At 42.4% G+C, this 17,782-nt stretch overlaps 4 protein-coding genes across 4 annotated transcripts; all 4 read left to right on the top strand.

The window, feature by feature from the left end:
* Positions 1-8,281: 8,281 nt before the first annotated feature.
* Positions 8,282-9,307, top strand: N7477_003981 (amidohydrolase family protein; the record flags this gene model as incomplete). Its single annotated transcript, XM_056965644.1, has 2 exons — positions 8,282-8,401; positions 8,450-9,307. The coding sequence occupies 2 exons, from the start codon at positions 8,282-8,284 to the stop codon at positions 9,305-9,307; spliced, it is 978 nt and encodes a 325-aa protein (XP_056825597.1).
* A 506-nt stretch (positions 9,308-9,813) lies between these two features.
* On the top strand, positions 9,814-10,538 carry N7477_003980 (cytochrome P450; the record flags this gene model as incomplete). Its single annotated transcript, XM_056965643.1, has 3 exons — positions 9,814-10,098; positions 10,155-10,303; positions 10,367-10,538. The coding sequence occupies 3 exons, from the start codon at positions 9,814-9,816 to the stop codon at positions 10,536-10,538; spliced, it is 606 nt and encodes a 201-aa protein (XP_056825596.1).
* Positions 10,539-11,895: 1,357 nt separating this feature from the next.
* Positions 11,896-13,891, top strand: N7477_003979 (S53 family peptidase; the record flags this gene model as incomplete). Its single annotated transcript, XM_056965642.1, has 5 exons — positions 11,896-12,785; positions 12,836-12,977; positions 13,044-13,137; positions 13,189-13,486; positions 13,540-13,891. The coding sequence occupies 5 exons, from the start codon at positions 11,896-11,898 to the stop codon at positions 13,889-13,891; spliced, it is 1,776 nt and encodes a 591-aa protein (XP_056825595.1).
* A 537-nt stretch (positions 13,892-14,428) lies between these two features.
* N7477_003978 (hybrid sensor histidine kinase/response regulator) lies at positions 14,429-17,411 on the top strand (the record flags this gene model as incomplete). The annotated part of the gene is made up of 2 exons (XM_056965641.1): positions 14,429-14,935; positions 14,988-17,411. The coding sequence occupies 2 exons, from the start codon at positions 14,429-14,431 to the stop codon at positions 17,409-17,411; spliced, it is 2,931 nt and encodes a 976-aa protein (XP_056825594.1).
* Between the last annotated feature and the right edge of the window lie 371 nt (positions 17,412-17,782).

Genomic DNA, 17,782 nt, shown 5'->3' with positions numbered 1-17,782 from the left:
GATATTCGATCCCCTAAGAGAAAGGCTTTTATCACGAGGGCTACTTTAGTCTAATATATCTTTATCCGGGGTTTCTATGCTCGGTAAGTTCCACTTAATAGGTTCTTATTCCCTCTCGCTCGCCTAGCGTGAAGTAAGCCCGTATATCTGAGCTTTACGCCTTCGCCGACGCCTTAGATAACCCTATTTATTCTCGCTCCTCGATAGTTACTAGGGTGCTATGCCTTACGCCTCCCTCGGTTAGGCTCTATCCCCTCGTAACTCCTCTTTTCTTTCTCGAGTTAGCACACTTAAAGAAGCTATAGCTAGGGTCGGCACATAGCTATCAGATAGCTCGTCCTCTTCGATAAATAGCGGCGACTAAGGCAAATCCCCTATAGGTAGGTCTCTATCAGGAGCCAGTTTATTCTGTTTAGGCTTTCCGAAAAATACAAAATAAATATAACGGCGGACGAAGAAGCTAGTGATAGTGTCGGCAACCTTAACGTCCGCGTACAGATAATCTAGGGAGAGCAAGCCGTTATCTTACTTCTAAGTGCGTGTCTGCGGTACCCCAGCACGAACCCGCGGCTTCACAACACTATCCGCGAGAAGATCTGGTGGCCGGTCGGGCTAGTCAGGAATAGCTTATCTAAAATAACCGACGATCTAATTAATCAGGATATCGAAGTGCTCGCGGTTATATCGATACCGATCTAGTTTTCGGGCCTATAACAGAGCCGACCGCGCGATCTAATAATTAGGAGAACTCTTAATTAACCTATCGATTTCCGTGGACTTAAACCTAAGACGGCGAGTAAGTTCAGCTATCTCGTAGATTACTCTCTGATCTGCCTTTACACGAGATAGTTTTGCTAATAGGTCATCCTCCTTCTTTGGGTCCGGGGGTATCAGAGTATAGTGTCGTATAGCATATAGCTATACCTATAAGTAGCCTATCTCGAGGCGCTCTATATCGGTCGCTCGCTAACGCCGAAAAGTAGACTCCGAAGTCTGAATAATACTTTGGCCTATATCTGGATAACTATCTTCAGAATCTGACTATGGAACAAACATCGAACTTATGGTTTCCCAGATCGATATTGACGGGCCGAAAAGTCGCTTAACGCAATAAGCGCAGCTCTCTAGGTATTTAAAATCTTCGAAAAAGGTATATAAATGTTACCGACCAAGACGAAGAAGAATTCGTGTATCATTAACAGAAGCAACTAAACTGGAGAAGAAGAAGAAGAGAGAAAGAGGAAACGAGCATCTACGAAACAAACCCACTTCTATCCCGAATCGGGTTAGACCCACGGCTCCTTCTAGATTATGTTCCCCTTAGGCCTCTCTCAGGCCACATATAAGATATTTATACGTTATATATTCCCCCTATTTAAAGAGGCTCGCCCTAAGGCTCTGGTCTTCTATTATCTGGATAATTATCCATAAAGTAATTATTTAAAGTAGCGTCTAACCACACTAATAACTATATAGGCGGTCTAGGTAGGGCTAGGTAACACTTATAGAAAGCTATTAACTTATCCGGAGCATTTTTAGAATCCCTTATAGGATATTAGTTATTATCCTTAATTCCGATCTACCTAGCCTTATATTAAAGCTTCCGATAGCGTAGTCAGACGTTTACGATTTTATCGACTTCCTATTCTTATTAGTTATTAATTTCTATTAGTAAAGCTAGGTCTGCGATCTAATCTATAAGTAGATCGGAACTCGCCGTATAGCGGAGCTTATCTAGAGAAAAGACTAAGTTAACCTTAATAGAAGATAGTAAGTTAAGCTAATAGCTATAATCTTTCTTTAAGAGAATTTTATAGAGGCCACTAAACTAATTAGAGAGTTTTTTACTTAGCTAATTAAGTTTCTAATTCCTAATAGTAATAAAGATAAGATTATTAATATTAAAATCTACTTCTTAGCGATATTTATTAGCCTAGGCGCGCTAACGCTCCTAGGCTTATTTAATCTTCTTTTAGGTATCTTTTTAGACCTCTTAAAGTCACTAAATATAGTCCTAAGTATCCTATATTAACTAAGGCGACGTAAATAGTTCTACGTATATATCTTAGTTAAAGGATATTTAGGGCTTATATTCTCGCTTAATTAAGAAAGAAGACCTCTTAGTAAAATCTTATTATAGAGCTATAGTAGAGAAATATATTATCGGAAGCTAGTTAGACTAATTATCTTAATATTAATTTACTAATATATAAAGTTACTATATTATATATTAGTTTATAATCTTACTTTAGCTATCTATTTAGAGATAATATATTATTAATAGCTTACGCTTAATTCTTAGGACTTAGTAAATCTCTATTTAGAATTCTAAGATAAATTAGTCTCCCTAATCTAATATAATAAAGTCTAATAGGCTAAAGTATTATATAATATTAGAGATAAATAACTAAGCTATCTCTAAAGCTCTAATTATCTTATAATATAGAAGGGAGACTAGCTACTTACTTAACTAATTAATTATTATAAATATTATATTAAAACCCTATTTATTTTTAGGGAATAATCAGAAATCTATTATAATATATTATTATAGATAGTCTAGCGAGAGAAGAGATTATAATAGACTTAGGGGCTAATCTCTCTATATCTTTATACGCTTATAGACTAAATAGTTATCTATATAATATTTAATATTAGTAAACTATCTAGGCCAAAAATACTATATAATTAAGAGAGCCTTTATCTTATCCTATCTAAGATATATTATTAAGGGCTACTAATAGATCTTATTAAGTAACTAAGCCTATAAGTCCCTATTATTTAGTATTACTAAGCGACCTATATTTAATAATAGCTTATCTTATAGTTTTTAAGGTCTATTTAGATTAATTTTTACTAATTCTTAGTATTTCTTAAGACTCTTATATTATTAGTTTATAAGGGTTACTTAGATAATAATATTAAAGTTATTAGTAGCTATTAAAATATATTTAGAGATACTTATTAGGGTAGGGGTAGGGTTATCGCGATCCTTAAGGTATATATTATACTTAAGATATAACTAAGAGAGAAGAATCTATTCTTATTTATTTCCTAAACTAAGATCTTTTTAGGAGAGAGTATCTATAATAATATTTTATTTCCCTATAAAGTAATAAATTAAGAAATAGAATTAAGATAAGAATTTAGCTTAGCGAGCCTAATATAAATTTAGTTTCTTAGTAGTTATAAAATATTATAAGGCTTAATAATTATAAAAGATACTAAACCGATCCTCTCGCTAAAGGTCTTTAAGCTCCGCCCTTTACTCCTTAAAAGTAAGAATAATTATAAATATTTTATAATTATATATATTATATCGCTACTAAGCTTAATTAAGCTTCTTTAAATAGAAGCTTACTAGGTACTAATATCTATTAAGTTATAATTAGGATATTACTTTACTAATATATTTATTAGATATATTAGTCTTAATCTTAGTTAGAGTAATTAGGTTATAATATATTAGGATTAAGGCTAAAGTAAGCTTCGCCTTAAGTCCTTAGAAGGTACTTTCGTAAGCCTTACTTTATTTAAAGGATATATTATTTTTTATTAAGTAATTTAATAATTTTATACTTAAGCTATAGTTCTTAACGAACCTTTAATAAAAATCGCAGAAGCTAAGGAATAATTATATATCGCGAACTATTATAGGTTATTATTAATCTTAAATAATAATAATTTTAGTAAGATCTATATAGACCCCTTTAGTATTAATAATAAATCTTAGGAAATAGATACTTTACTAATAGAACTTATACTTACTTAGGCTCGCTTATAGGCTAGCCTTATAGAGTTATTATAGGACCTTCTTTATATACTAAATATATTTCTTAATTATCTTACTATAAATTAGGATATTATTAATAAATATAATAGCGATATTATTTAAATAATCGCTTAATATCTTATTAATAAATCTCTAAAATATAATAAGCCTATTTCTAATATTAAAGGGTATTATCTTATACTTAAAGGATCTATAGCGTATTTAAAAGGTAATAAGATCCTCTAAGTTAGGATATATTTAGATTTAATAAAACCCTTAATAAATATTAAGTCTTATAAGTATCTTAGCCTTCCTAAGCTATTAAAGAATCTTATTAATAAGTAATAAAGGGTAATAATCTTTCTTTATAAATATATTAAGCTTCTAATAATCTATATAGAGCTATAGACTATTATTAACTTTCTTAACTATTAGGATAGAAGATATATAGAGGGCCTTACTAAGTATAATAAAGCCTTAGGTAAGATTCTAAGTAATATAGGCTTTTATCGCCTAGAGTTCTTTCTTAGACTATTTATAAAGAGGGTAATATTTAGATATTATTCCCTTATTAAGAAAAATCTAATAATTAGTTATATCTTAGTATAGCGATAAGGTATTTAAATCCTATTTTAAGAAAATATTAGTATACTTATAGTACTTCTCTAAGATTATACTCTATATCTCTTAGTCTTTAGCCTATTATTAAGTATTTTACTTCTTTTCTAAGATATAATTAATCTTATAAAGAGAAGTAAAAAAGATCTTATTATCTTTTTTCCTAATATATTAATAAAACTTAGTATCTTTAATAAATATAATTATATCTAAGAGACTAATATAATATTCTTAAGATTTTTATAGTTATTATAAAGGCTCTAGGTTATAGACTTAGTTACCCCTAAATAAAAGAAGCTTTTTAGCTATTTATAGTTAGGGGAAGTTATAAAATAACCTATTTTATTAGTTAGTATTCTCTTAATATTAAGAATTTAACTTTAGTCTTTTTAAAATAGCCTAAAAGAGAATAATAAATATCTTTATAGTTATATTATTCTTAAGACTAAGCTTCTTAGGCTAAATAAGTTATTCTTTTTAATAATCTAAGAGAATACTAAACTCCTTAAATTATATTCGCCTAAGAATTAGATTATGTTGGGATATAAGGGGAAAGCTACCACGAAGCAGATCGTGGCCCCTTAAGTCCGTGGGATCAACCTTAGTCCGGCTGGGTCAGTCAGTGCCAGACAAAGGTGGAAGGTCAAAGGTCGTAGGATAGACTATAAGCAGATATAGCCTAAACGAAGGCAGAACCACAGTCCTGAGGATCAAAGGAAGAAGGATAGAAGAAGGTAGAGATGACTTTTGAAAGTGGACAATGACTTAAGGAAAGTAGAACTGACTTCAGGAAAGTAGAACTGACTTGATTCTATCTGCTAGACAAGAAGGACGTATTTATAGGCTAGGATAGCCTAGAAATGACGTCTAGAATAACATACAAATGACGTACAAACACTAGGCAGCAACATAATGAAGGTGGCAAAGAAGGGAACCGAAGAGAAGCGAAAAGAATGATGTCAAGGATCGACGGTCTAAGCCACCCCGAAAGCACCCCCGCAGGATCAGGCTATGCATGCCTAAAGGTGGACCATTTTACCCCTAAGGGAAAGTGGTCCGCCTATCCTTAAGGGGACCGAGGGTCGAAGTCTGTTCACCGGGGTCCGAAGACCATGGTCGAAGTCCGCGGGCAAGGCATGCCCGAAAGCACCCCCGAAGGAACGGACCATTCATGCCTGAAGGCGGACCATTTACCCCTAAAGGAATATGGTCCCGCCTATCGTTCGGGGGAGGGCCGCGGACCAGAATCAGAAGTGGTCAACACATCATTTTGATAGAAGAAAAATCTGGTCACGTGATCAATGCAATCTGGTCTTATCTGTTGAATATAAGGATAGATCTTTCTATGTAGCATTGGTCTATATTCCAATAGATTATATTATCTAAGATTAATAATTAATATAGGTAAGTAAAGAAGTCTTTAGCTATTAAAAATTAAGATTAATTTAAAGATATAAATAATTAATTTTTTTAGATATTTATTATAGCCCTTAATTAGGATTAAATAAGATAAAAATAAAGTATATAGGCTAAATATCTTCGCGGCCTATATCGCGAGAGATAAATTAATATAGATATAATTACTTACTCTAATATTATTAAGTACTAAAATTAAAAAAGAATATTTATTATAGGCTATTTAAGTAATAAAACTAAGACTTTTATATAATCTAAATAATTTAGTTAAATCTAAAGAATAAAATAATAATTTCTTATTACTTAGAAAGAAAACTTCTTCTAAGTTTAAACTTTTCCTAACTAATTATCCTAAGAGGGGTTAAGCAGTTATTTAAGTACTTAAAGTTTAATAATAGCGATTATAGAGATAGTATTCTTCTTTAGGTACTTATAAATTATATACCCTTACTTACGATAATTAAAGTAGCGACCTTCCTTTATTAAAGTATTATATCTATTAACCGATAGTAGCTTATATAAAGCGGCGCCTATACTCTTATATTTTATAAATAATAATTATAAGATATAGGAATAAGTTATATTAGCTAAGGCTCCTATAGTAGCTTTAGAGAGAGTAGTTAGTTTATAGGACTTCTTAGCCTTAAATTAAAGGGTAATATTATAAGCTACGCTTTAGTAGGTATAGATAAACTTATTAAAATTAACGGAAGTCTTATCTATAAGTAATATTATTTAGGTCTATAGTAAGTTCGGTAGCTTATTATAAAGGTCTCGCTTCTAGCGATCCTTTAGTTAGTTTACTTCTTTAGCGAGATAAATAAATTCGGTAAAAAAATTATAGAAGTTATCCTTTAGCTTTATTATTAGACGCTAATATTCCTAATAAGCCTTAGTAATATAGTTTAGGTTCTAGAAGATACCCTTTAGGTACTCTATAATATTTAGGGCGTCCTAATAAGGGTTTAAGGTATCTTCTTTTAGATAAAAATAAATATAAAGGAGTGCCTTCCCTTCGTAATAGCTTATAATATAGATTATATAATATTTAGTAGTAAGATAATAATTAGCGTTCGTTTCATACTCGTTATGATAGCTCACCGCATCTGTCTGAACAGGGCCTTCCATTTCGTGTGTTATAGGGACTCCACGCAGGAAGACAAATGAACGGACCAGAGCCATCTTTTAACGTTCGAGGACTTTCCCCCGACGTGCGGAGAAGCTCACAGCTGTTATCTTAGGTCGTCAAAGCACCAGTGCGGGGAGCGTTATAGAGGACGATGGCTTCAGAGCCAATAACATGGCTTAAAACAGGCCGGCTTGGCATTCAGCAATTGGGTATCACACGCTTTCCTCCTCAAATGTGGCTAAACACTACTCTCAGTTCGCTTATCTCGTCCGAAAATCGGTGCTCGTTATGGAGACTGACAATAATCTTGTGATAATTTCCGCCTTCATCGTCAACACTGGTGGACTTTAGTCCGCTAGGCTTAATGCTTGCCTCTCAATCATGAGCACCAGGACTCGCCTAGGAAAAAGCTATCGACAAAGATTTTGTTTTCTTTATCAATTCAATAACCTAGTCGGAAATTATGAAGGCGTTATCTTGCATCGTATAGTTGGTGTGGAAATAAAAAACGCCTCTGCTTTTCACTCGTTGCCATTGCCTTGACCACATCTTCTGGCGTTCTTCATGTCCAATCTGTTGTCATGCGGATTCGTCAGTCCTTTGATAGAGGATGTTATCTTCTTCAGTCGAATCTCAAGAATTCCTGCCTCTGTTCCTCCGAGCTCTCGAACGTAGCAACCCCGATCATCATCATAACACTCAGCGAGGCAAATCAACATGTTCTAATAGATTCCGTAGCAAAAACAACGTCTTCTATATTTTGAAGCGGAGACCGCAGTCCAATAACAGAGAGTGACAGTCAACGGATACGTAGAAATGAGAGCCTAATCAATTATATTCACCTGCCCAGCCAAATTTTGTCGCTGCATAACGTCTGATTAAGAATTCATCAATTGCTACTTTTAGATCAATAAGAAAATCGACACTGATGCTAGAAATGGGTATTCGAAAATGGCAGGTAAACCGTCAGCTGCGACCTGGATGTAAATTGCGACAGGTTGACGATTGGTGATGCCTTAGATACACCAATGAAGGCCGCCTCTGCATATAACCTGGGCATTTGGTTTACTAATTCAACATATATGTGCTGAAGTTCGCCTTCCCATTTTGATCATAGATATTGAACGCTTGAAAGTCAAGGCCAATTGTTCCATGGAAGATGTTGAGGAGAATCTATTCAAAGGTCCCGTTGGCACTTGGCTTGGAATAGGCCCCTTGTTTCCGTAGACGTCAACGCATAGTCTGTGGGGACTGTCAGGTCCCCGCGGCCACAGACTTCACGGGACTACCAACAAACGCTCGCGTTCTCCTCGCTACTCAACTTTACCAATCCCCAATTGAAAATAATGGAGAGAATCGATATTCATGCCCATTGCGTTCCGCCCACTTATCGGGAGTATTGTCTCAAGAATGACTTTGCGGGAAGGGGCCACCCTGACGGGATGGGATGCCCGCCATTCCTTTTGGTACTGAAAGATCCAAATTGAAAGCTAGATACTGATTTTAACTCTTAGGAATGGGACGCCAAGTCTTATATCCAGCTGCTGAAGGAACTGAACATTACAAAGTCCGTCCTTAGCATGTCCTCGCCGGGTACACACTTGACCCCTGGCAATGACGAGGAAGCGCGGTCGCTCACCCGCAGTATGAATGAAGACATGGCAAAGATCTGCGCTGAGAACAAGGACCAGTTCTTGTTCTTCGCATCACTCCCACTCCCAGATGTGAAAGGATCTCTCACCGAGATCAACTACGCACTTGACCACCTGGGCGCAGTAGGGTTCCAGATCCTGACCAACTCTCATGGAATTTACCCAGGAGATCCGCAATTTAGTCGAGTCTTTGATAAGCTCAGTGAGCGCAAAACAATCGTCTTTCTGCACCCAACCACCTGTCATACTCGGAATCCCCAGACTGGCTCCGTGGAGAAGGTGGCACCTCTGAGCGAGGTTCCTAGTCCAATCATGGAATTCATGTTTGACACCACCCGATCGCTGGCAGGTCTCTTCACATCTGGAACAGTGACAAGATGCTCTGGAATCACATTTCTGGTCTGTCACTGCGGTGCGACGTTCCCACCAATCATGCAGCGAATTGCGGAATTTTCCACCTTCATGGCTAAAGGTGGCGACGCAGTCTCCGGCAATGATATCAAAGAGCTGCTGAATACCCGCTTTTATATCGATCTGGCGGGTCTTCCTTTCCCTGATCAGATTCATGGGCTTTTGAGACTTGTTGATTCGTCTAGACTGCTGTATGGAAGTGACTATCCATATACCCCAGCAAAACTGGTAACATCTCTAGCTGAGAGGGTGGATGGTGGAATGGAAAGTCTCTTTGGGACTGAAACCACCAAACGGGTTCCTACTTGATAATGCGGAGAGAATGCTCTCTAACGCACAGTCATAATACTAGACACTTGACCTATCTGATTACTATTTCGACAGTTCCCCGCGCTCTGTTCGTAAGATTAATAGACCCCACAAACTCGCCATTTCAGCGTGAATACTCGGAGGCGGGAACTTCTCCGCGTGATCTGCATGACTGAATGCGGGGGAACAAGTCCTTAGGTCCTGAGGTAATTTTTAAAGGAATGGCCGTTGTATCATAATCTGGCTTGTAACCCATATTCCTACCATCTCTGGCTGAGTCATCATGGGTCTCTTATTAACATTGCAAGGCCAACAGAACGACTGGTTCTCGATCTAAGTCTTTATTGTTGCCTTCCTGATTGGCATTTTATTCATCGCAACCGCCCGTGAGAGATCTGGCCGCCCATCAAGCTCTCAGACGTCCGGTTGCTCAGAGATTCTCTATGTCTTCGATAAAATGCCTCGAGCCATTCGCAGATGAGTGTAGTAAGGTCTTCATTGACGCCATGAAAGACATGGCAGGCCAGATTATCGATCTTGGAGCCTGGCTTCAGTGGTATGCTTTTGATGTAATTGGGGCAATTACATTCCAGCGCCGATTCGGGTTCATGGAGAAGCGAGAGGATGTGATCGGTATGATCGCCGGTCTTGAGGCTGGATTGCGTTACGCAGGTGTTGTCAGCCAGATCCCGAGGCTTCATCACTGGTTTTTAGGTAATATATGGGTTGCCAAATTTATGGCAGCGCAACCTTTCGTGAAAATGCCGGATCCGCTAAGAACGATGGTTCGGGTAAGTATCGTTCTAAACTGGAGAGGATTGCAAGTCCACCACCTGACGTAGAAAAGTTCACTCAAGAATGCATTGATAATTACGATCGCGGGACGCCAGGGAAACATGGAGATCGGCCTGACTTTCTGGCTTGGCTTCGAAGTGAAGAAGCTAAGGGCAGGCCCATGTCTAATCGCGATATGATGAACCACCACAGCAATAATCTGTAAGATCGGAAACAGCATCTCTTGGTTCGAATGAGCGACTCACGTCTCTCGACCGGAACTAGCCTCGCAGGAAGTGACACAACTGCAATTTCCCTTCGTGCAATGATTTATTACCTCGTCCAAAATTATCACGTTTACATGACCCTTCAGAAAGAGATTGATGATGCAAATCGAGCTGACCAGCTGTCGGACTATGCCACCTACGCGGAGTGCCTTGAGCTCCCTTGCCTGTAAGAGACAGAGACATCAGATATAACCTTGCCATATTTAGATATTGACATGTCGTGGACAAGCAGTCATGAAAGAAGCCAGGCGATGCCACCCCGGTGTGTCCTTCGCACTGGAACGAGTTGTCCCAGCAGGGGAATTGTTCTCTGTGGGGTCCCCCTCTCTGCAGGGACTATCGTGGGAATGAATCCAGCGGTGGTGCACCACGACAAGACAATCTACGGTGATGATGCGAGGCATTCCGGCCCGAGCGGTGGATCAAGTCAGGTCAAGAGCAGATCAAGCTCATGGACCGCCATTGGATGACTGTAAGTCCACTGGAATGTCATTGTCATGCATGTTCGCATTGACGAGAGAATCGGAAGTTTGGCAATGGCTCCCGGACTTGCATCGGTAAAAACATTTCAATTATGGAAATGGGCACGTTGCTTCCTCAGTTGAGGCGGCATTTTGAGATCGAGTGGGCGTCAGATGAGCCTGAGTGGCGTGTTGAGACATTTTGGTTTGCCAAGCAGCACGGTTTAGCGGGTGGGCTCAAATCGCGTCGCTAAGTTACGGGATTTGTCTTGCGATCTTGAGATGCCAAGACGCCTACTTGTATGAGAATAGATAATAGGAAGTTGTAATGCCTGCCCTGCATGAGTTAGTGTAGCTTATTGCAAGATGTTTTGTCACGGTACACCTCGGATCGGGAGACCCACATCAACACGCGACGCAACATCTCGTATCTACAAGGCAACTGTATTGTTACTTGAGCCCAGAGATTGTACCCCGATGTCCTTCTCAGTCCCGATTGGAAGTCCACGGACAGTGCATCCTCGAGTGGAGTCTGAGGACTGGGCAGAAGCTTGAAAAAGGTCAAGCTTCTTCTGACCCCGGCGGAGCTCCGCGATTGGGCCTAAGCGAGGCCGATCGTCATCTCCGGCTCAATTCCGACATTGACTGAAGATGGAAGTTCATGAGGTGGCGATGGAAGTGTTGCTACGGAGTGGTGTAGGGGCAGGCCTTGCATTCTTCCCTGGATTGACACCTTGAGGCATCAATTTCCGTCATCAACATCCCGATGTGCATCCAGGCACGGATCAAGGCAGCGCTCCCAAGAGGCTGTTCCCCCGCCGATAACAGCTCACAGACCAATAATGTAACCCCAAGTCATTGGATCTCCTTAAATGCCGTGCTCCGTGCACTGGGCAAGGTTGGGAATAGCGCGAAGAGAGTCTGGGTGGGGTTTGCATGATTAGGCATTATTGTCGCTATTGACGGGCCCCTGGTGCCATGCGCAATTGCATGGCAACGAGGATAAATAGCACCGCCGATCCCTCCCACTTTGCAACTTGCAGCTCTTCGAGAAGTTCAAGTCAAGATGCACACGTCCGTCTACACTGGGTTGCTCTGCACCCTCGCCGCCCCTGCGCTGGGTGTTGTGCTGGAGAGTCTGGCTGGAGGTGCTCCTAGCACTTGGTCGCTGGTTGATAAGCCCTCGGCGGACTCGACCATGTCCCTGTCCATTGCTTTGACCCGCCAAAATCTGGATCAGCTGGAGAGCAAAGTGACCAAGCTTGCGACCCCCGGTCAGGCCGAGTATGGGCAGTGGCTCGACAAGACTGACATTGAGACACAATTCCCCGTTTTTGACGACACTGCTGTCGTCAACTGGTTGAAGAGTGCCGGTATCTCCAGTATCTCTCGTGATGGGGCCACTCTGAGCTTCTCCGGCAGCGTGGAGACCGTCGAGAAACTGCTTGACACTGATTTTGCCTACTACAAGAATGGTGATACCACGAAGCTGCGGACCACCCAGTACTCCATTCCGGACGATCTGACCGATTACATCGATGTGATCTCGCCCACTGTCTATTTTGGCGGCCTTCGCAAGTTTGCACCCATGCCTTCGTTGGCTAAGAAGCAGGTCCGCCGTGATTCTAAAATCTCGGCCTCGTGCAACGACTACATTACTCCTTCCTGCCTCAAGGAAATGTACAACGTTGGTGACTACACCCCCAAGCCCTCTGCTGGCAGCCGTATCGGCTTTGGAAGTTTTCTGAACCAGTCTGCTTCGGAATCGGATCTGGCGGAATATGAAACGCTTTTCAACATTCCCCAGCAGAGCTTCTCTGTGGAGCTGATCAATGGTGGTGTCAACGACCAGTCAGCTCCTGTGGCTGATATTGGCGAGGCAAACTTGGATGTGCAGCTGATTGTTGCTGTTTCTCACCCCCTGCCTGTCCATGAGTTCATCACTGGAGGTGTTGCGTATGTGCTCCATTGTCTTTTTCCTATGCCTGCCAATTAACAACTTCTAGTCCCTTCATCCCCAATGCTGATGAGCCCACTATTGCCAATGACGAGAATGAGCCCTACTCTGTCTACTATGAGTATCTGCTCTCCAAGACCAACGCCGAGCTCCCTCAGGTTATCTCCAACTCTTATGGCGATGACGAGCAAGTAAGCTTTCCTGAACCTCAGCTTTGTTTTTTTTCACTTTCTTGGTTATGGCTCACCATATACTAGACCGTTCCTGAGAAGTATGCCAAGCTCGTCTGTAACCTGATCGGCCTGAACACTATCCGCGGACTGACTATCCTCCACTCCTCCGGCGATGAAGGTAAGATCTCAATCCTCGTCACCCTCAATTGACTCATCTAATGTAAAACAGGCGTTGGCTCGGCTTGCCAGGCCAGCGATGGCGTGACTCCCCAGTTCAACCCTATTTTCCCTGCCACCTGCCCCTACGTTACTGCCGTGGGAGGAACCTCCGCGGTGAGCCCCGAGGTCGCCTGGAATGCTTCATCCGGTGGTTTCTCCTACTACTGGCCTCGTCCCTTGTACCAGGAGTCCGCCGTCCAGAAGTACCTGACCCACGTCAGCGCCGAGACCAAGGAGTACTACGGCAAGTATACCGACTTCGAGGGCCGTGGATTCCCCGATGTCTCCGCCCACAGTTTGTACCCTTAGTACGTATGCCCATATTTAAAACGCTGAAGATTTTCAATCTGACGATCTGCAGTTATGAGGTTATCTATGCTGGCCAGAAGTCCGGTTCCGGTGGTACCTCCGCCGCCGCACCTACCTTCGCTGGTATTATCGGTCTCCTTAACGATGCTCGTCTGCGCGCCGGCAAGCCCACTCTGGGCTTCTTGAATCCCTTCTTGTACTCAGAGGGATACAAGGCCTTGAACGATATCACCGAGGGTAGCTCCTACGGCTGCGGTGGTATTGATCCCCAAAGCGATGAGGAGGTTCCCGGCGCTTTGATTATCCCCGGAGCCCACTGGAATGCTACGAAGGGTTGGGATCCTGTTACTGGCCTTGGTACTCCTGACTTCCAGAAGTTGAAGAAGTTGGTTCTGTCTCTCTAGTTTTATTTGGGATAGACACGAGTCCACCCCCTTGGAGATTCCCCATGCCATTCATGAGATCGGATGTACAAAAATACGACATATACCTAACTGTATTTAAACTCATTCCGAAAATTAAACTCTTTCCATTGATCTCCGTGACAGTCTTTTTCGCCTTTGCGCGAAGGCGATGATTCGGGGGCTCGTCGGGTGGCCGAAGCACCCCGTCAAAGCTCATTGAGTGGTGAGATGGATGCTATTTGCATGGGTCTGAGCGGTCTTGAGAGTCCCCTCGCTGATGCTACCATATAGACTGTTTCCTCTACTGTAGACTCGTTTATGCACGGAATTTCAAACATCTCCGCCACGGAATCTTCTCTACTGCTTTAAAATAACAACCAAGGTACAACGTAGGGTGATCGGAGCCGACGGAAGACTCCCCGTCATTGTCACGTGCTGTGGGGCATTTACGTGACAGGAAACTTGTTTTGCGGCCGGGGCATTGTTTTACCACACCTTCATATCTGATGGAGAGAGAGAGTGCTAATCCCTTCGACAATGACCGCCAGTCATGGGCACCGGGTCCCCTTTTTCCCCAAGGCAGATGCGGCGGTTTTGACATCCAAACGTGCGTCGCCGCTGACTCGTCCGAAGAGCGTGGGGCCTGTCCTCGATCCCGATAATATCGATCAGCCGATCGGGCGGTGGCCCTCGAATACCGAGACAGCCTTCTATCCAAAGACAGAGCCTTATGCGGCAGCGGCTATCCCTGACAAGCCGATTACTTCTCCTACAAAGTATCTGCGGGCTTTCCTGGCCGAGAATGAGAGACTGAGATTGTCGATGCTTTGGTACTATACCCGCGATATATCGAAAGAAGAGGAATTCCTCTCTGGCCTCCAGGAGAAAGCTTATCTTGCCCAAGAGTCCACCGGCTGGGAATTTGCCGTCATTGGCATTCTCGACGTAAATGTGTATATTCGATTAGCCACAGTAGGGCTGGAGCTGGGCATCTTGCCGCGTGGTGAAACTATTTGCGCGCACACGGTGACTCAACCACCTGGTGTATGTTGCGGTCCTCCACTCTCACCACTTCCACTAACTGATGATTCCACAGAGTGTCTTTCTATTACCAAATCTTATGGAAGACTGGAGGTTTCAAAAATCACCATACCTTGAACGTGGCGGGCTTCGAGCATACGCCGGCGCACCACTTCGCTTGCAAAATGAATTTGGAGAGTGTGTCGGTCTTGGATCATTATGCGTTGCCTCAAGTACAAGTGAAGAGCCTTTGACCAAAGAACAACAACAGGCGCTGGTTCGCCTGGCCGATTGGGTCGTCTCTGATCTCGTCCAATGCGCCAGAGCGAGACGCCAGCGAGAACGCCGCCAAATGTCTGAGCTCATTTCCATGGCCCAAAAGGAAACAGAGGATGTAGTCTCCGAAGAGCCTGTTCTGAGAATACTGAAAAACACATTTCCCGACGCGAATGTCAGCATTCAATCAGCCAAGGCAACCCACCTTGAGGTTGAAGGACGAGAGCCGGTACCAATTTCTGACTTTGAAGCTGATCTTTGGGAAGACATTGACTATCTCAACGACTTCATTAGAGAATTAAACCATCTGGAGCTTCCTTCCAGTAGGACAGTGCGCATCATTACCGCCCCATGCGAAAGTGCTTTGGGACCATCATTACTCGTGGTGGAAGCGAAAGACTTCCATCACGTGTTTGACGATGTAGATTCCTGGTTTGTGCAGACTTGCGCTGGCATGTTTTCTCAGTTATGGCGCAAGCGTCTTTTGATAGAAGCCATGAAAGCAAAGGAAAAGTTTCTCCGGGGATTCTCTCACCAACTTCGCACTCCCATTCATGGTATTCTTGGCTCCGTGGAACTCCTCGCGGAGGAATTACAGTCGCGGAACTTGGGCGAATTCGTCCTACCGATGGTGAAGGGAAATTCGATGGACTCGCGCCAACCCTCCATGTACCTCAACCTGATCAAGATGGCGGGTCGAGATCTTACTGCCATCGTCAACAACATGATCACTCTGAACAGATGGTCCGATATCGCAGTTCAAGATCGTCAACTAGCTATGCATACCTTTGAAGAGCTTGAGACAGAGATAGGAAATGAGATTCTCAAATTGATGTCGGGAGACGCACGCTACAAGACATCTATTTTCTTCACTCGTGACTTTCCGCCTGGTTGTGAGAGCTTCCAGACCGATCTTAATGTGCTCCGAGACACTCTGCTTCCACTAATCATCAACGCGATTCAACATACGCCGCTAGGCACTGTTTCAATCACTGCGGCGATTAATCTAGATCGCAAACAACTTACTTTCGATATTAAAGATACCGGCATTGGTATCCACCCCGATCATCAAGCCCGCATTTTTGAACCCTACGAAAAGATTGATGTGCACTCGACGGGGGCCGGCTTGGGCCTCACACTCGCATCTAAATTTGCGACCTTACTTCACGGTTCCGTCGACCTAATCTCATCAGATATCGACCGCGGTTCCCACTTCAGAGCCGTTTTCCGAAAAGTCGAATGTATTTGCTTAACCCAACCCTCACAGTCATTGGCGTCAAGTTTGAATGACTTACCTTCACAATTCTTTATCCTGGCAACTGGCTCTGAGAACAAATCATTATGTGACCACTTTTCCACCTTTCTCTGTCGCAATGGCTTTACTGCCTCGAATGACCTTGCAAACTCCTTTATCGTTCTTGATATGGTGCCCGACATCGAACAACATCGCACACACCTATCTCAGATCCTAACGGAGCAAGTCGCTATCTGTCTTGTCCCGGCTTCAGACACAGAAACTGCTCTCGAAAACACGAGAAACAATGCTATTTACACCAGCGGCCCGTTCACGACCACTCACATGAGATCCTTACTTGAAAGAGCACAGACCAAGCTCATAGAGATCAAAGCCTCCAGGCTACCCCCACAACAATCAGATACCCACTCAGTCACGCTCACGCGTATGACTGAAGCACCAAATCCAGACGAAACTTCCTCGTCTCACTCACTTACCTCTCAATCAGACACAGCGGCTTCTGTCAAAAGCGCAAGAACAAACCCCATCATGCCCATCCTCACACCATCTTCAAACCCCACAGTTCTAATCGTCGACGACAACGCCGTCAACCTGCGCATCGTGGAAATGTACTGTCGCAAACGTGGCCTGCAATCCTACTCCGCATCAGACGGCCTACAAGCCGTCAAGATCTTCTCTCACCAACAAGCATTAGCCGCCTCCGGGGCCGGCACCGCAATCGAGCTTGTCTTCATGGATTTGCAAATGCCAGTCTGCGATGGTATAGAAGCCATGCAACAGATTCGGTCCCTGGAGAAACATAATCAATGGGGCACCACTTTGATATTCGTCATGACTGGGCAGGATAGTCCGTCGGATAGAATCGCTGCAAATGGTGCTGGGGCTGACGAGTTCTTTGTCAAGCCTGTTGTTATTAAACAATTAGATCGCGTTATCAAGCGGTATTTTCCTGCCTTTGAGCCGAGCTAGATCTCGTCGGGTATGTATTATTTGATGAGATGATTTGTGATGATGAATGTTGTTATGTCAAGTTTGGTGTTGTAGGAAGAAGTCAGTGTTGGATTGCAGTGTAACAGTTGGAGAAGCAGTCGGCTCTGTACATAGACGAATGGAGAATCTGTATATGGTATTCTACATTGCTTTAGGAGTCCGAGGCTTTGGATCACAGAACACTCAATGCAAGATCTGAGTGAAGTGAATTTTGAGATGAATCGTCTACGAAGGAAACTAAAAAACAGGAACAAGAGAAATTCAAATCTTTGATTCTGGTTCTTGGATTACATTTACGATCTTTCATGGACTCGAGAGCAAAAATCATGTTCATTTGTTTGTATAAAGAA

Source organism: Penicillium maclennaniae, assembly GCF_028827695.1.
Source record: "Penicillium maclennaniae strain IBT 15551 chromosome Unknown utg000003l:1.0-5670915.0:1.0-5674809.0, whole genome shotgun sequence".
NCBI lineage: Eukaryota > Fungi > Ascomycota > Eurotiomycetes > Eurotiales > Aspergillaceae > Penicillium > Penicillium maclennaniae.
Note: the sequence above shows the minus strand (reverse complement) of the source record. Positions and strands in the feature narration are given on the sequence as shown.